Source organism: Quercus suber, unplaced genomic scaffold (genome assembly GCF_002906115.3).
Source record: "Quercus suber isolate HL8 unplaced genomic scaffold, Cork oak 2.0 scaffold_45, whole genome shotgun sequence".
Taxonomy (NCBI): Eukaryota; Viridiplantae; Streptophyta; class Magnoliopsida; order Fagales; family Fagaceae; genus Quercus; species Quercus suber.
In genome coordinates this window covers 1,901,590-1,914,300 of record NW_027069510.1, presented here as the reverse complement: position 1 = coordinate 1,914,300, position 12,711 = coordinate 1,901,590, and the positions used below count along the sequence as shown (strand labels likewise).

General features: G+C 32.2%; 1 protein-coding gene across 1 annotated transcript; it reads left to right on the top strand.

The window, feature by feature from the left end:
* Positions 1-1,073: 1,073 nt before the first annotated feature.
* Positions 1,074-11,047, top strand: LOC111992508 (4-coumarate--CoA ligase-like 9). The gene is made up of 8 exons (XM_065771508.1): positions 1,074-2,275; positions 2,572-2,761; positions 6,006-6,151; positions 6,246-6,293; positions 6,688-6,710; positions 10,104-10,206; positions 10,294-10,412; positions 10,793-11,047. Exons 1-8 carry the CDS (start codon positions 1,238-1,240, stop codon positions 10,833-10,835), a joined length of 1,710 nt encoding a protein of 569 aa, XP_065627580.1. The 5' UTR covers positions 1,074-1,237; the 3' UTR covers positions 10,836-11,047.
* Positions 11,048-12,711: the final 1,664 nt, after the last annotated feature.

Genomic DNA, 12,711 nt, shown 5'->3' with positions numbered 1-12,711 from the left:
TTTTTTTTTTTTTTTTTTTTTTTTTTTTTTTTTTTTTTTTTTTTTTTTTTTTTTTTTTTTTTAATTCGAAGGATTGATTGTTTGTGTATAATTTCAGATGAACAACGTTGATTTCTAGGATTTGGGTCTTTTGTGGATATATATTTATTTTGTTGAGAATGAGATTTTTTTGTTGTTGGAATGAGGATAAAAAAAAAAAAAAAAAAAAATGTTCACAGATCCATCCACACATCTACAAATTCTATTTTGACAGGATCTAAAGCTTTTAAGTTCATTAAAAAACAATCACAACCCAAAAAGAAATTAAGAAGAGAGAGGGAAAAAAACAACAATGACAGTGTCTACAGCAACCTTCATCTGCATGCCTGATCTATGCTTTTTCCTTTTTATTTTTTTGCCTTATTTTCTTTCTTCACTGCATTGTTTCACTCGCTTTTCTTCACGTTTCGTCAAACCTTCAAATTGCTTGTCTTCACGTCAAACCTTCAGAGTGCTGAGTCTGAGACTTCATGTTATTTTTTTGAACCATAGCCATTTTTGGTAAAGTTCTGAATGGTTCCTATTTCCAAGATATTTTAGTGAATTTAAAAATTATTATTTTATTTAATTTTTGAATGATTTGATGGGTTATTAATATTACCACCTGCTAGAGTACATTAAACAGAGAGTCTACTTTCTGTAGGAATAGGGCTGTCCGAACTCTTTATCAAACTGTGAGTCATTAATTTATTATAATAAATTAATATTAACTATGAAATGTTGTGGAACTTGGCATTATTCATGCAAAAAAAATTATAAAAGTATTCAGCATAAACAAAATTATAAAAGTGAGATATATATAAATATATATATATTTTTTAAATATTTAAAACATCTTGAAATAGTAAGCCAAAATTGATTAGAATTGAAACATTCCATCCCACTTAACAAATCTAAACGAGATTCAAAACAAAATTAATAATATTGTTTTTTTTCTATATTATTTTTAATAAAAAAATTTTAATTTTAATAAAATAAGTAGATACTTTACATATTTAAGAGAGGCGAATTATTTGAAAAGAAAAGAAAAGAAAAGAAAAGGCAGAAATGCCTGCTCATATGGGCCAAGCGTCTGTATCTGTTTGCCTCTCAGGAAGACATAGGTGACATTAATCATCATCAATCACATGCTCTACATTATCCTTCTCTTACAAGACTAAGATCGATACCTACACACAAGAACTCCTAGATCTTTCACATGGACCAAGCAGCGAAGTCTCATCATCTCATCGATTCAAAGAGCGGTTTCAACAGAGAAACAAAGACTTTCCACAGCCTCAGACCCTCAATTCATCTTCCCCCACAACACATTCCTATGTCGGCAGCTGAATACGCTTTCTCACTTCGACTACTCAACTCGCCATGGCAGCACCTTGACTCACTCGCTTTCATCAACTCCTCCACGGGTCAACGCGTCTCCTTCTCCGAGTTCATTAGCAAAACCCAAACCCTAGCCTCTTATCTCCAATCAGTTATCGGACTCTCCAAAGGCGATACCGCCTTCGTTCTCTCTCAAAATCTCGTTCAGGTTCCGATCCTCTGCTTCTCGCTGCTCTCTCTTGGTGTAGTCATCTCTCCGGCAAATCCGCTCAACACCGACTCAGAGATTTCCCGCTTAATCCAACTATGCAACCCAGTGATCGCGTTTTCCACTTCATCCTCTGCTCACAAGCTTTCAAATATTACCACTCTCCGTTTCAAAACCATTCTCCTCGACTCGCCCGAGTTCGACTCAATGACGATGAGTAGTCCTCCGATACAAAAGCTGGACCACGTCGAAGTGAGGCAGTCCGATTTGGCGGCCATATTTTACTCGTCGGGGACGACCGGAACAGTCAAAGGAGTGATGGTGAGTCACCGGAACCTAATGGCGAATGTGGCCGGAAGTTACGCGAACCGGACGACGGAGAGAAAATCGCCTGCGGTGCTCCTCTGTACGGTGCCATACTTTCACATGTACGGGTATTCGTTTATTTTGAAGTCGGTGGCTTTGAGCGAGTGCGCGGTGGTGATGGAGAGGTTTGATTTGAGGAAGATGGTGAGAGCGACGGAGGAGTTTAGGGTGAATCAGTTGGCGCTGGCTCCACCGTTACTAGTTGCTATGGCCAAGAATGATGATGTAACGGGCGGTTGTGATCTGAGTTCGTTGGAAGAGGTTGTGTGCGGCGGCGCTCCGCTTGGGAAGGATGTTATCTCCGCTTTCTTGGCAAGGTTTCCGAGAGTTGCTCTTCTGCAGGTATGTATATTGTACTGGATTCCATGAACGTCAAAACGCAATTTCAGCACATGTACACATCATCAATATTATCTAAATCTCATAATTTCCTTAAAAAAAAAACTGAGTCCTACAAAATTTTACACAATACTCATAGTCTATATGTTTGAATTGTGGCAAAAAATTAAGAAATAAACTGTGTTTCTAGAACAGTTTGCTACATCTCAAATTATCAAAAAATAATAAAAAACTAAACAATTGTGTGATTTATTTATTTTTTTAATATGAGAAGAAAAATTAGTGAATTCATGTTGCAGGGTTATGGGCTTACTGAATCAACAGGAGGAGTGTTCAGAACATGGGGTGCCGAGGAGAGTGTTAATTGGGGAGCAGCAGGGAAGCTTTCAGCAGGTTTTGAAGCTAAAATTGTGAACCCAGACACAAGTGATGCTTTGCCTCCGGGCAAGCAAGGAGAGCTTTGGATTAAAGGACCTACGATTATGAAAGGTAAAAGCTAAATAAAATGAATTAACTGAATAAAAAGGGAATCTTCGGGTTGTTCCCATTACTATTCACAACTATATGCCACAATACTTGTTATCCTGTCTTTATAGTAATGAAGATGATTTTTGAAAAGGCTAAATATTCTTTTAGCATCATTGATATTAATTATTTTAAATACATATTCACATATGAAATTGCGAGAATGTCCACAATGTGAGAGAATTAAAGTATTTTTGAGTTTATTGCAGGTTATTTATATTATTAAGGACTTTTCCTATTTGAGATATTCATTTTTTGGGTAAAAGAATGCCCCTATACCTTTATGTTTAAGTAAAAATAAAATTAAATGACAATTTAGTAAAAATATAACTCTAACTCCCACTAAAATATTACCTAAAAAATAATGCCACTCACCTGTTAATTTTCAATTTGTTTTATCCACTTATAAATTAGATTCTCAAATTAAAAATTATATTATAAATTAGATTCACAAAATAGAAATTATATATAAAAAATAAAGACATGTTTTTTTTTTTGCTATATAAATAGGACAGTAAGCCAATGTTTTCACTTTTTTTTCTTCTCTTTTTTCCCCTTTATCAAGACTTAAACGTCTCTCTCTCTCTCAGCTTCAAAAAAAAAAAAAAAAGGTCTCTCTCTCTCTTCCGGTTCATTCTTCTAAATACTAATCCATGTTTTGTTTTTGTTTTTATTTTTTCAAACTCTTTTTTATTTTTTTGATTATTAAAAAATTGATTTTTATTGTACTCCCTTTTTTTCTTTTTAATGATTTATTTTTGTTGGTGTTTGAATTGTTTTCTCTTCACATCTGTTTGTACTGCCATTTTTTTTCATTTTAATGAATTTTTTTCTATGTTCAAAATAAAATCATTATGCGTGTAGTTTAATAGATGAAGAGAGAAACATCTAAGTTTTATTTTTGAATTATTTAAAAAAATGTGATTTTAATGTACTCTTTTTTTTTTTAAATGATTTATTATATTTATGTAAGTGTTGAATGGTTTCCTATTCACATTTGTTTGTACTGTTTTTTTTTCTCCCCATTTTAATGAATGCTTTTCTTTGTTCAAAATAAATCACTATGCGAGTGGTTTAATTGGATAGAAGAGAAAAATGTCTCAAATTTTATTTTTTGAATTATTAAAAAAATGATTTTTAATGTACTCCACTTTTTTCTTTAATGATTCATTTATTTTGGTGTTTGAATTGTTTTCTCTTCACATCTGTTTGTACTGCGTTTTTTTTTTTTTTTTTTTTTTTTCATTTTAATGAATGTCTTTTTTATGTTCAAAATAAAAATCACTATGTATGTGGTTTAATTGGATAGAAGAGAGAAATGTTTTAAATTGAGATGAATGAAAAATTATGACACTAAACAAAAAAAAAAAAAATCCTCTACATGCAATGAGGCTAGTATATATATGTAATGTTACTTAATGCGCAACCACTTGTTTAATAATTTATAAATATTTATACTAGTTTGCCTCCTGTGGGGAGTGGAAGGGGGTCCTAATTAAAGCCCACAAATGAAATGGGCCAATGAGATTGGGCTAGGTTTGGTTGCAAGGGGGAAGTCCAAGAAGGGAATAGGCTATAAGAAAAAGGAAGTTAAACCTCACGCTTGAGAAGGGGAATGCTGTGGTATAGTGACTCCCGTGAAGAGAATGGAAGGATAACCATGTGCTTAGTCAATTGCATGGATGATCTGCATGCTGCCACCCAATGGCTCTAGGAACCATGGGAAACTTCCAAAACAAGCAAAAAGATTGAACATTTTTATCTCTACCTCAATTTGGGAGCCTTCACCTAACCTCTGCCGCATTAAATGCATGTAAGATAGCTTGAACAGTAAAAATATCTCAGTGAAGGCAGAGTTCAGGGATAAGGAAGGGGAAGAAACCAATAAAGTAAGAAAAATATCTCTGAAGATTAGGCTAGTAGTGTGATAGCTGTTAAAGTAGGAGCAGGAGTGAGGCTTATAAAGAAGAGGAAAGTTCAATGGAGTGGGGGGATGGGCTTTAGAGGAGAAGAAGAAAAATCTATCTAGGGAGAGTAATAGAAGTAGAAAGAGAGAGAAACACCAAGGGTGTCACCATGAGAACAAGAAAGTGTCCTATAGTAGTGTTTGTAACTGTGATTGTAACACGAATGATCAAAGAAACCCACTGTTTGTGTTTTCCATTGTGAAGTGTTTATTCCTTCTTGTTTATTTGTATTTAAGTTGTGTGAACTGTTATAGGAGAATTTTGAGGTGAGTACCTCGGGGGACAAATTTTGTGTCCCTACAACTCCCATAGTTGATAGCTCAATGTGGCAAAGGTTGGAGAATACCAAAACCTAAAATAAGAGTTGATTGTGATAGGGAGATAAACAACTTTGGGGAGCTTCCTTAAGTAATTAATATAACATATAGAGACACACTTAAACCCAAAAGGCCTAAGCTCAATGGGTATGTGCTCAATTATGTTATATTAACCACTCATTCTTTTTATCTTTATTCAATGTGGGACTTCACTCACACGTATAACCCAACAATCTCCCCCTCACGTGTGAGTCTCTGCTACTCTGTGGGCTTCAAGACTTCTCTGTGGGCCATGAATAAGTCCTACTCGCTCCCCCTTGCTTAATGGACTTTTCACTTCATCAGCGCGTCATCCATGGGTCTCTCGTACGTCATCCATGGGAACCACGTGTCAACCCTGCACGCACATCTATGGGAACCCCGCACGTTCATGTCCATGGGAACCTCGCACCATACCATTATTTAGCACCACGTGAGTCTCTGCCCCTCTGTGAGTTTTGAACAAGTCCTACTCACTCCCCCTTGACTAACGGGCTTTTTTCTTTTTTTTCTTCTCCAGGATTTTTGTGTGTGGGCCGTTTAGGCTTTCTCTGTCCCCGCTGGGTAGGGACCATGAACACCTCACCACCTTCGCCGCACACCACCATGGGCTTTGATACCACTTGATAGGGAGATAAACAACTTTGGGGAGCTTCCTTAAGTAATTAATATAACATATAGAGACACACTTAAACCCAAAAGGCCTAAGCCCAATGGGTATGTGCTCAATTATGTTATATTAACCACTCATTCTTTTTATCTTTATTCAATGTGGGACTTCACTCACACGTATAACCCAACAGATTGCTGTTCTGATCAACCGTAGCCTTTATCCCTTCTAAAATGACTGTAAATGCATCATGGGCTTCTTGTGAATTATTGCAGGTTATGTTGGTGATCCCGAAGCAACTTCTGCCACCTTAGTAGCTGATGGGTGGTTGAGAACAGGTGATCTTTGCTATATTGATGAGGAAGGTTTCCTTTATGTTGTAGATAGGCTTAAAGAATTGATCAAATGTAAGGGATACCAGGTATTTCTCTTTTTCATTTCTTCATACTGTATGTTATGTCTTTAAAGAACCTCACCAGGGCTCATGAATTGCTTTGTACATATACATTATGCAGGTAGCTCCTGCAGAGCTGGAACATGTGCTTCAATCTCATCCGGAGATAGTTTTTTTTTTTTTTTTTTTGGGGAGGGGTGGGGTATCAATCCCAATCTAGAGTTAAACCTTAAACTCTCTGGCAGTCTTTGTTAATAACATTTTTCTCATTAGCAAACTTAAAGATAGCGATAGTGACTTGGAGGAATATTCTTTAAACTTTCTTGGGTCTACAAGAGCCCGAATATTTGTTGAGATTGAATTTTATAATACACTAAATTCATTTTTTAAAGAGACTTCAGTCACTTCTTTATTGATTATTTATTTATTAAAAATAGTTTGTTTACCTGATTTCATCGTTAGCAACAATTGCAAGGACGTCATTAGAGGTAAGTGAAACAAAATACTCAGAAAACTCACCCCAAAGTTTTCAAATGGATTCAATCTTCTTGCTTTGTTTTAAGAAAAGCTTTTGGATGGCAAACAGGTTAGCATTAATTGATATTGCTATGATACTACATGAAATATTAATACAAATTAGCATGTAACCCATGCATACGCACGAAAATGTTGAACAATATTGATAAAGAAGAACAAAAAATGGAACAATTTTATGAGTATTCATTTTGAATTTTTTAAAATTAAAATTATTATTATTATTCAAGGGAAAAAAATGTAGATTATTGTTCTGAATATTGGATAAGGAATTTGATAGCATGAAATACTATGGTTGATAACAATCTCTTAAAAAAAGTTTTGAAGTAATGAAATTGTTTGTTTATCAATTGGGATTTGAAAAAAAAAATTGAAATCTACATTTAAAAGTATCTCATTCATGGTAATGCTAAAGTTTTGTATTATGTTTATGTATGCAGTGATGATAAAGTGGTCTTAAACTCTTACATATGAATTAATAGTCATATATTAATTTTAATGTTTCTACAATTTGTTGGATCTATTAATTGTAAAAGAAAAAAATATAGTGTTGCATCTATTAATCGGAAAAGGAAAATGTTATAGTGGAATTATATTGAATCACATGAGACCTTGTTGCATCAATCAATTATAACAGCAAAAATGTTATGGTGGAATTATATTAGATAACATGATGTTAAATCACAAATTTGCAAGTTATCTTACCACTCATTCTTAATCTTTTGTACACAATTGTAATGTTTGAATTTCCCTCTTTACTGGGGAAAATAATATGAATTAAGGGTTTTCTATTTAATTCTATTTGACATGTGATCTTTATTCGCTTGTTTAGAATGTTATGGATATTTTATCAAGCTTTTTTTATTAGTTCCCTCAACTTTAGCGTGTAGTAAATACTTATGCACCAAAATTAAGTGTTTTATTTTATTTTATTTTTATTTATTTATTTATGAAACATGGTAAAAAATTAGACCACAATTGAAATTCAATGGATTTTCTCTAGAAAAGAATAAAATTGATGTTCTTATAAAAAAAATTATAGTTTACAGCATGTATCTAGAAATAAAAACTACTTGCTTTTGCAAAATCTAAACATCCATAAACTTAAATAAGCTAATATATACAACAAATAGCATTACAAAACAAAATCATTGTTTTTATTTTTTATTTTTTATTTTTTTATTTTTTAAGAAAAGAAAAAAAAATAATTAACAAACCAAAACTAAACTTAACTAATATAACTATTATATGGCTCGATTAAGGTGAATAATCACTGCCTTTCTTACTTTTCAAAAACTAGAGAAGAACAAATATTACATATATGGGTTGCTTTTTATCTACTCCCAACTTCTATTACATCCACGCACCAAAGTGTCAGACCACAAAAACTTTCATAAATACAATAGATAAAGTTGATACAGATTAAGTTTAAACCAAAATAAGATTACCCATCAAGAATTCTCTTAATTTTTTCAACTTCTCATTTATCACCATCCCAACCATAGCGTATAATGAATATATATATATATATATAGAGAGAGAGAGAGAGACACACACACACACACACACACACACACACACACTCAACCATAGCGTATAATGAATATATATATATATATATATAGAGAGAGAGAGAGAGAGAGAGAGAGAGACACACACACACACACACACACACACACACACACACACACAATCAAACTGTAATGAAAGAGAACACACAATCAAACTGTAATGAAAGAGAACAAACAGATAATTATAGAATAATTTTCTAACTCACCTAATAAAGTTAGAAATGAAACGATTTAACGACAACCATAAAAACAATACATGGATACACAAAATTAATTTAACCAAAATACCCAAAACAAAACTAAAAAAAGAAACAACCCAAAAACCTTAATCAAAACCAAATCCGTTGAAGTGATACACCATTACTTTCAAATCTCCTCCAAAACTAAATGAATGCCACAATAGCAAAAACATTCAAAATCTGAATTTTTATTATTATTATTATAATAGTTGATGGATTTGCTATGGTCGGAGAAGAATTAGAAGATGTAATTGGCCTCTTTCAATTCAAAGATGTTCCACCTATAGATGCCAACCTGTAGGCCCAAATCAATGAGACGCTAATCAAAAAATCAAACTCAGAAAACATTTATGTTCATGACTTTGATTGGATGACTGGTTGAATGTAATAAAAATATTGTATAATAAAATATCTTGATTGAAGAACAATTACCAATTGTGTGAAGAAATTGACTGTGGTAAATTCTGATGGCTAGCTAATCCCCAAAGTGCATTCATCTTTAGAGACATTTGAGTTTTCTTCAATAGAGAAGTAAATTTGGGTTGAATGCACTGCATTCGCTTGTTTGTAAAAGCAAAGCCAAGAATTAATTTTTGGGGGGGAGGGTTTTAGGAGTTGAGAAGATGACCAAGTGCAGACTGCCTAAATGTCAAGGTCATTGAGTCATAAACATTGTATTGAGATTAAAAATATTGTATTGAGATTGTAGGAGAGTAAATGTTATCTTATTTTGTTCACCATCCTTATCTGCTCTTCCAAGACAAATCCATAAGTGATTTATTCATAATGGACACTTGGAAGGATAATTATGGTGTGATCTCCACATAAATCTAGACATATGGCATAAAATTATAACTCGAATTTAGAATTCTAATTTGAGTTTCGCTCAGCTTCACCTATTATTATATATATAGATTATTTGTCCAACCTTTTGTATTCTACTTTATAATCCATCAATTATGGTACACCATGTTAAAATTTTATTTTTTCCAATTTTCAACTTTGTGTATTTATATAAAGTAATAAGATTTATGTAACAAAGTGTGATTAATGGAGTATAAAGTGGAACACAATGTACACGGAATTTGAATTCATGAAATGCTAGAAACAAAGAAAATAATACAAGGGGTTCAATTTTTTGTTTTTGTTTTTGTTGCATTTTTTGGGGGGTAGATACGATAAAATTTTAACAAGTTGGTTTTTGGTAATTACTCTTTATTGTTAAGTCAAGACACCAATTTGTTTTTGGTATAGATGTGATTCGAACCCTAAATCTCTTGTTTAGCAACAAGAGATTTTATAATTTAAAACAACGTTGAGTTTTTATTTTAGTAGATTATTGAGTTTAAGTACGTTAAGAAACAATTATTTTGTATCTATTTCTTATGTTTATATTATAATAAGTTAATAACACTAAATATATGCTAGTTCGAATTTTCATATTTACTTAATTTAGTTTTGAATTATTATTATTATTATTTCTTATCCTCGAAATGGTGGAAATTTCAAATTTGATACATACTTTGGTCTCCCCAAAGTTGAAATTTTGGTTCCATCCCTGACATCATATATAAAATTTTTATTGTTAATCTTGTGTATCATATTCGATTATTAAAATTTCATATAAATTGGTAGATACCCAGATGAAGAAGTTGGTCAGGTGCCAATCGCTTTTGTGGTGAGACAACCTCAAAGCAACCTTGATGAAGCAGAAATAATGGATTTTGTTGCAAAACAGGTGTCTTCATGATCACTAAAACAAAACTCCAATTGATAAAATAATCAATTTTTGGTTTGTTAATTAGGACTTTTCTCTTGATTGCAGGTTGCACCATACAAGAAAATAAGGCGTGTAACATTTGTCAACTCCTTACCAAAGAGTGCGGCTGGAAAATTATTGAGAAAGGATTTGAGGAAGATTGTTACTTTGAGCTCTTCTTCTAGGTTGTGATTTTTTGTTGTGCAATGTATAGTAAACATATGAAACTCGCCAATCATTTCTGATGGTGATGATGATAAATATGTACTAATTAGTTTGTTGGAATTAATTAAAGTTTCAAGGTAAAGTCTACCATTGCGATGAGATTTTGCTAGGTTTGAGCAAAAACCTCTGTGAAGATAGAATTCTTTTCCCTCACCCATTAGAGCAGTTTGTGAGGTCTATTCCCACTCCCACCGCTAATTTGCAATGCAAAAAATGTCCAAAACTCTAGGATGTAGAGTTTGGAGGTTATTTTGTATTTTCCTCTATTAGTTTTTGGTTAATTACATTTTATAGACTTATATTTTTGGTCAAATTCATTTATTAATTTGTTATTTTGTAGTGAACCCAAACCGCCTGCAACAAGTCCAGCTCAACCCAATTAAGATGGACACGAGTGAAGATCCAAAGCATGTGAATTTGTAAATAAATCAGGAACAAAGAGCAAGACAAACTGACAAACCCAAGAATGCTGTTTTAATTAGTCACAGGCTGGTGTACAATTAGTTAGTTTGTTAAAGAGTCAATTTTGATCTTTACTTGATACTTGCTTTGTTGTATCCCTTGTCTAACTCTGTGTTTGGTTCAAAGGAAATTGATTTCCTGAAAATATTTTCTACATTTACAAATGTTTGGGATGACAGAAAATGTTAGCTAACTGAGAATTGTTTTTCGGTTGACCATAAAGGAAATTATGGCAGAAAATGGTTTACGCTTTCATTTTCTTAAAACCATTTTCCGCCTCATCCAAAACTTATCAACCGAATCTCCTCCCCCCCTTATTTTCCACACAACCACCACCTTCTACTAACATATTTGGTCTTTGGTGGCCAACCACTGTTGCCAATGGCCAGTGGCTGCCAGGCTTTGCCATAGCTGATCCTCTAATCTCGATTTTTTCACCTAAAATTTTCTCATTTTTTTTATTATATATGTGTTTAGGAGATGAGAAAATGTGAGAAAGTTGTATAAAATATATTTTCTATAGTATTTTCAGGAATGCAACCAAACACTAGAAAATATTTTCCAGGGTATTTTTAGGAATGCAACCAAACACTTGAAAACAGTTTCTTTTCCAGAAAATATTTTCTGTTGAACCAAACACAACCTAAATACTAGGAGCAACGTAACAATTCTAAGAGCACCCATATAAGTGAGTCTATAATAGAAAAATGTGTAAAATTTATATAGTTTTATCTAAAAATGACTCACATCAGTTAATGTATAATTATATAAATTTATATATTTGCTACATTAATAGTGTAAATTTACACTGACATTATTCATTTTGCATTTATTTATTTTATTCCTTCTTTATGATTCCGTTGATGAAAGAAGACAATGAATAATGATTATCTGTTAAGAAAATTAAACAACTAAAAAAATTAAGAAAAATGATATTTTAATCAAATGTGACCTAAAATGGATAATCGTTTTTTTAGGAATTAAAATAAATAATCTAATGTAGTGTTTTTTTTTTTTTTTGTAAAGTAAGTAAATAAAATAGAAAAAGTAAGTTTTATATTAAAATAGAAAAAAAAATTCAATAAACATTGATGCAATTTCTCTACTTTTGCTCTTGGGTCTTTCCAAAATTCGATTTCTTTTTCTTCAAAGGGTGACTTCAAAAAATGCTTACAGCTCACTATCAGTTTTAATGAATTATCAAGATTTGACCTGGTAGTTATTTAGTCAAGATTTAAACCACAAGATTTGTGTGGATAAACATAAATAGAGCAAAAAATAACCAATAGCCCACACCAAGAAAATGATCTATTCACAATGAAAAAGTGCCAACTATACCAATATAGTTCTACTGCACTCATTACACGTGCTTTGTGTGTGTAATAATGTTATTTTTTATTTATTTGTTTTTTAGTTTAGTATTATTTGTATATATTAAGAAGATTTAGAAAGTTAGTTATTACTTTTTTTACTATAAAAAATATCTCTAATTTAATTAATCTAAACCAATCAAAACGGAGTTGAAATAGTAAATTCTCTCCTAAATAAATTCTTACTCACGTTGAAACACTACTTCTATTTCCACATTAAAATACTATCTCACGTTCTTTTTAAAAAACTACCCGGCCACCCATTATTTTGTTAGTAGTAAAAAGAAGAAGAAAAAAAAAAAAAACTCGTCCATGTGTAACGTTTAAAAATTCAAGTAAAAAAAAAAAAAAAAAAAAAACCCTACCATTTATCTACCCATTGATGAAGTGCAGATTCGTCAGTCGTTGAGTGTGTGTCTAGATGGAG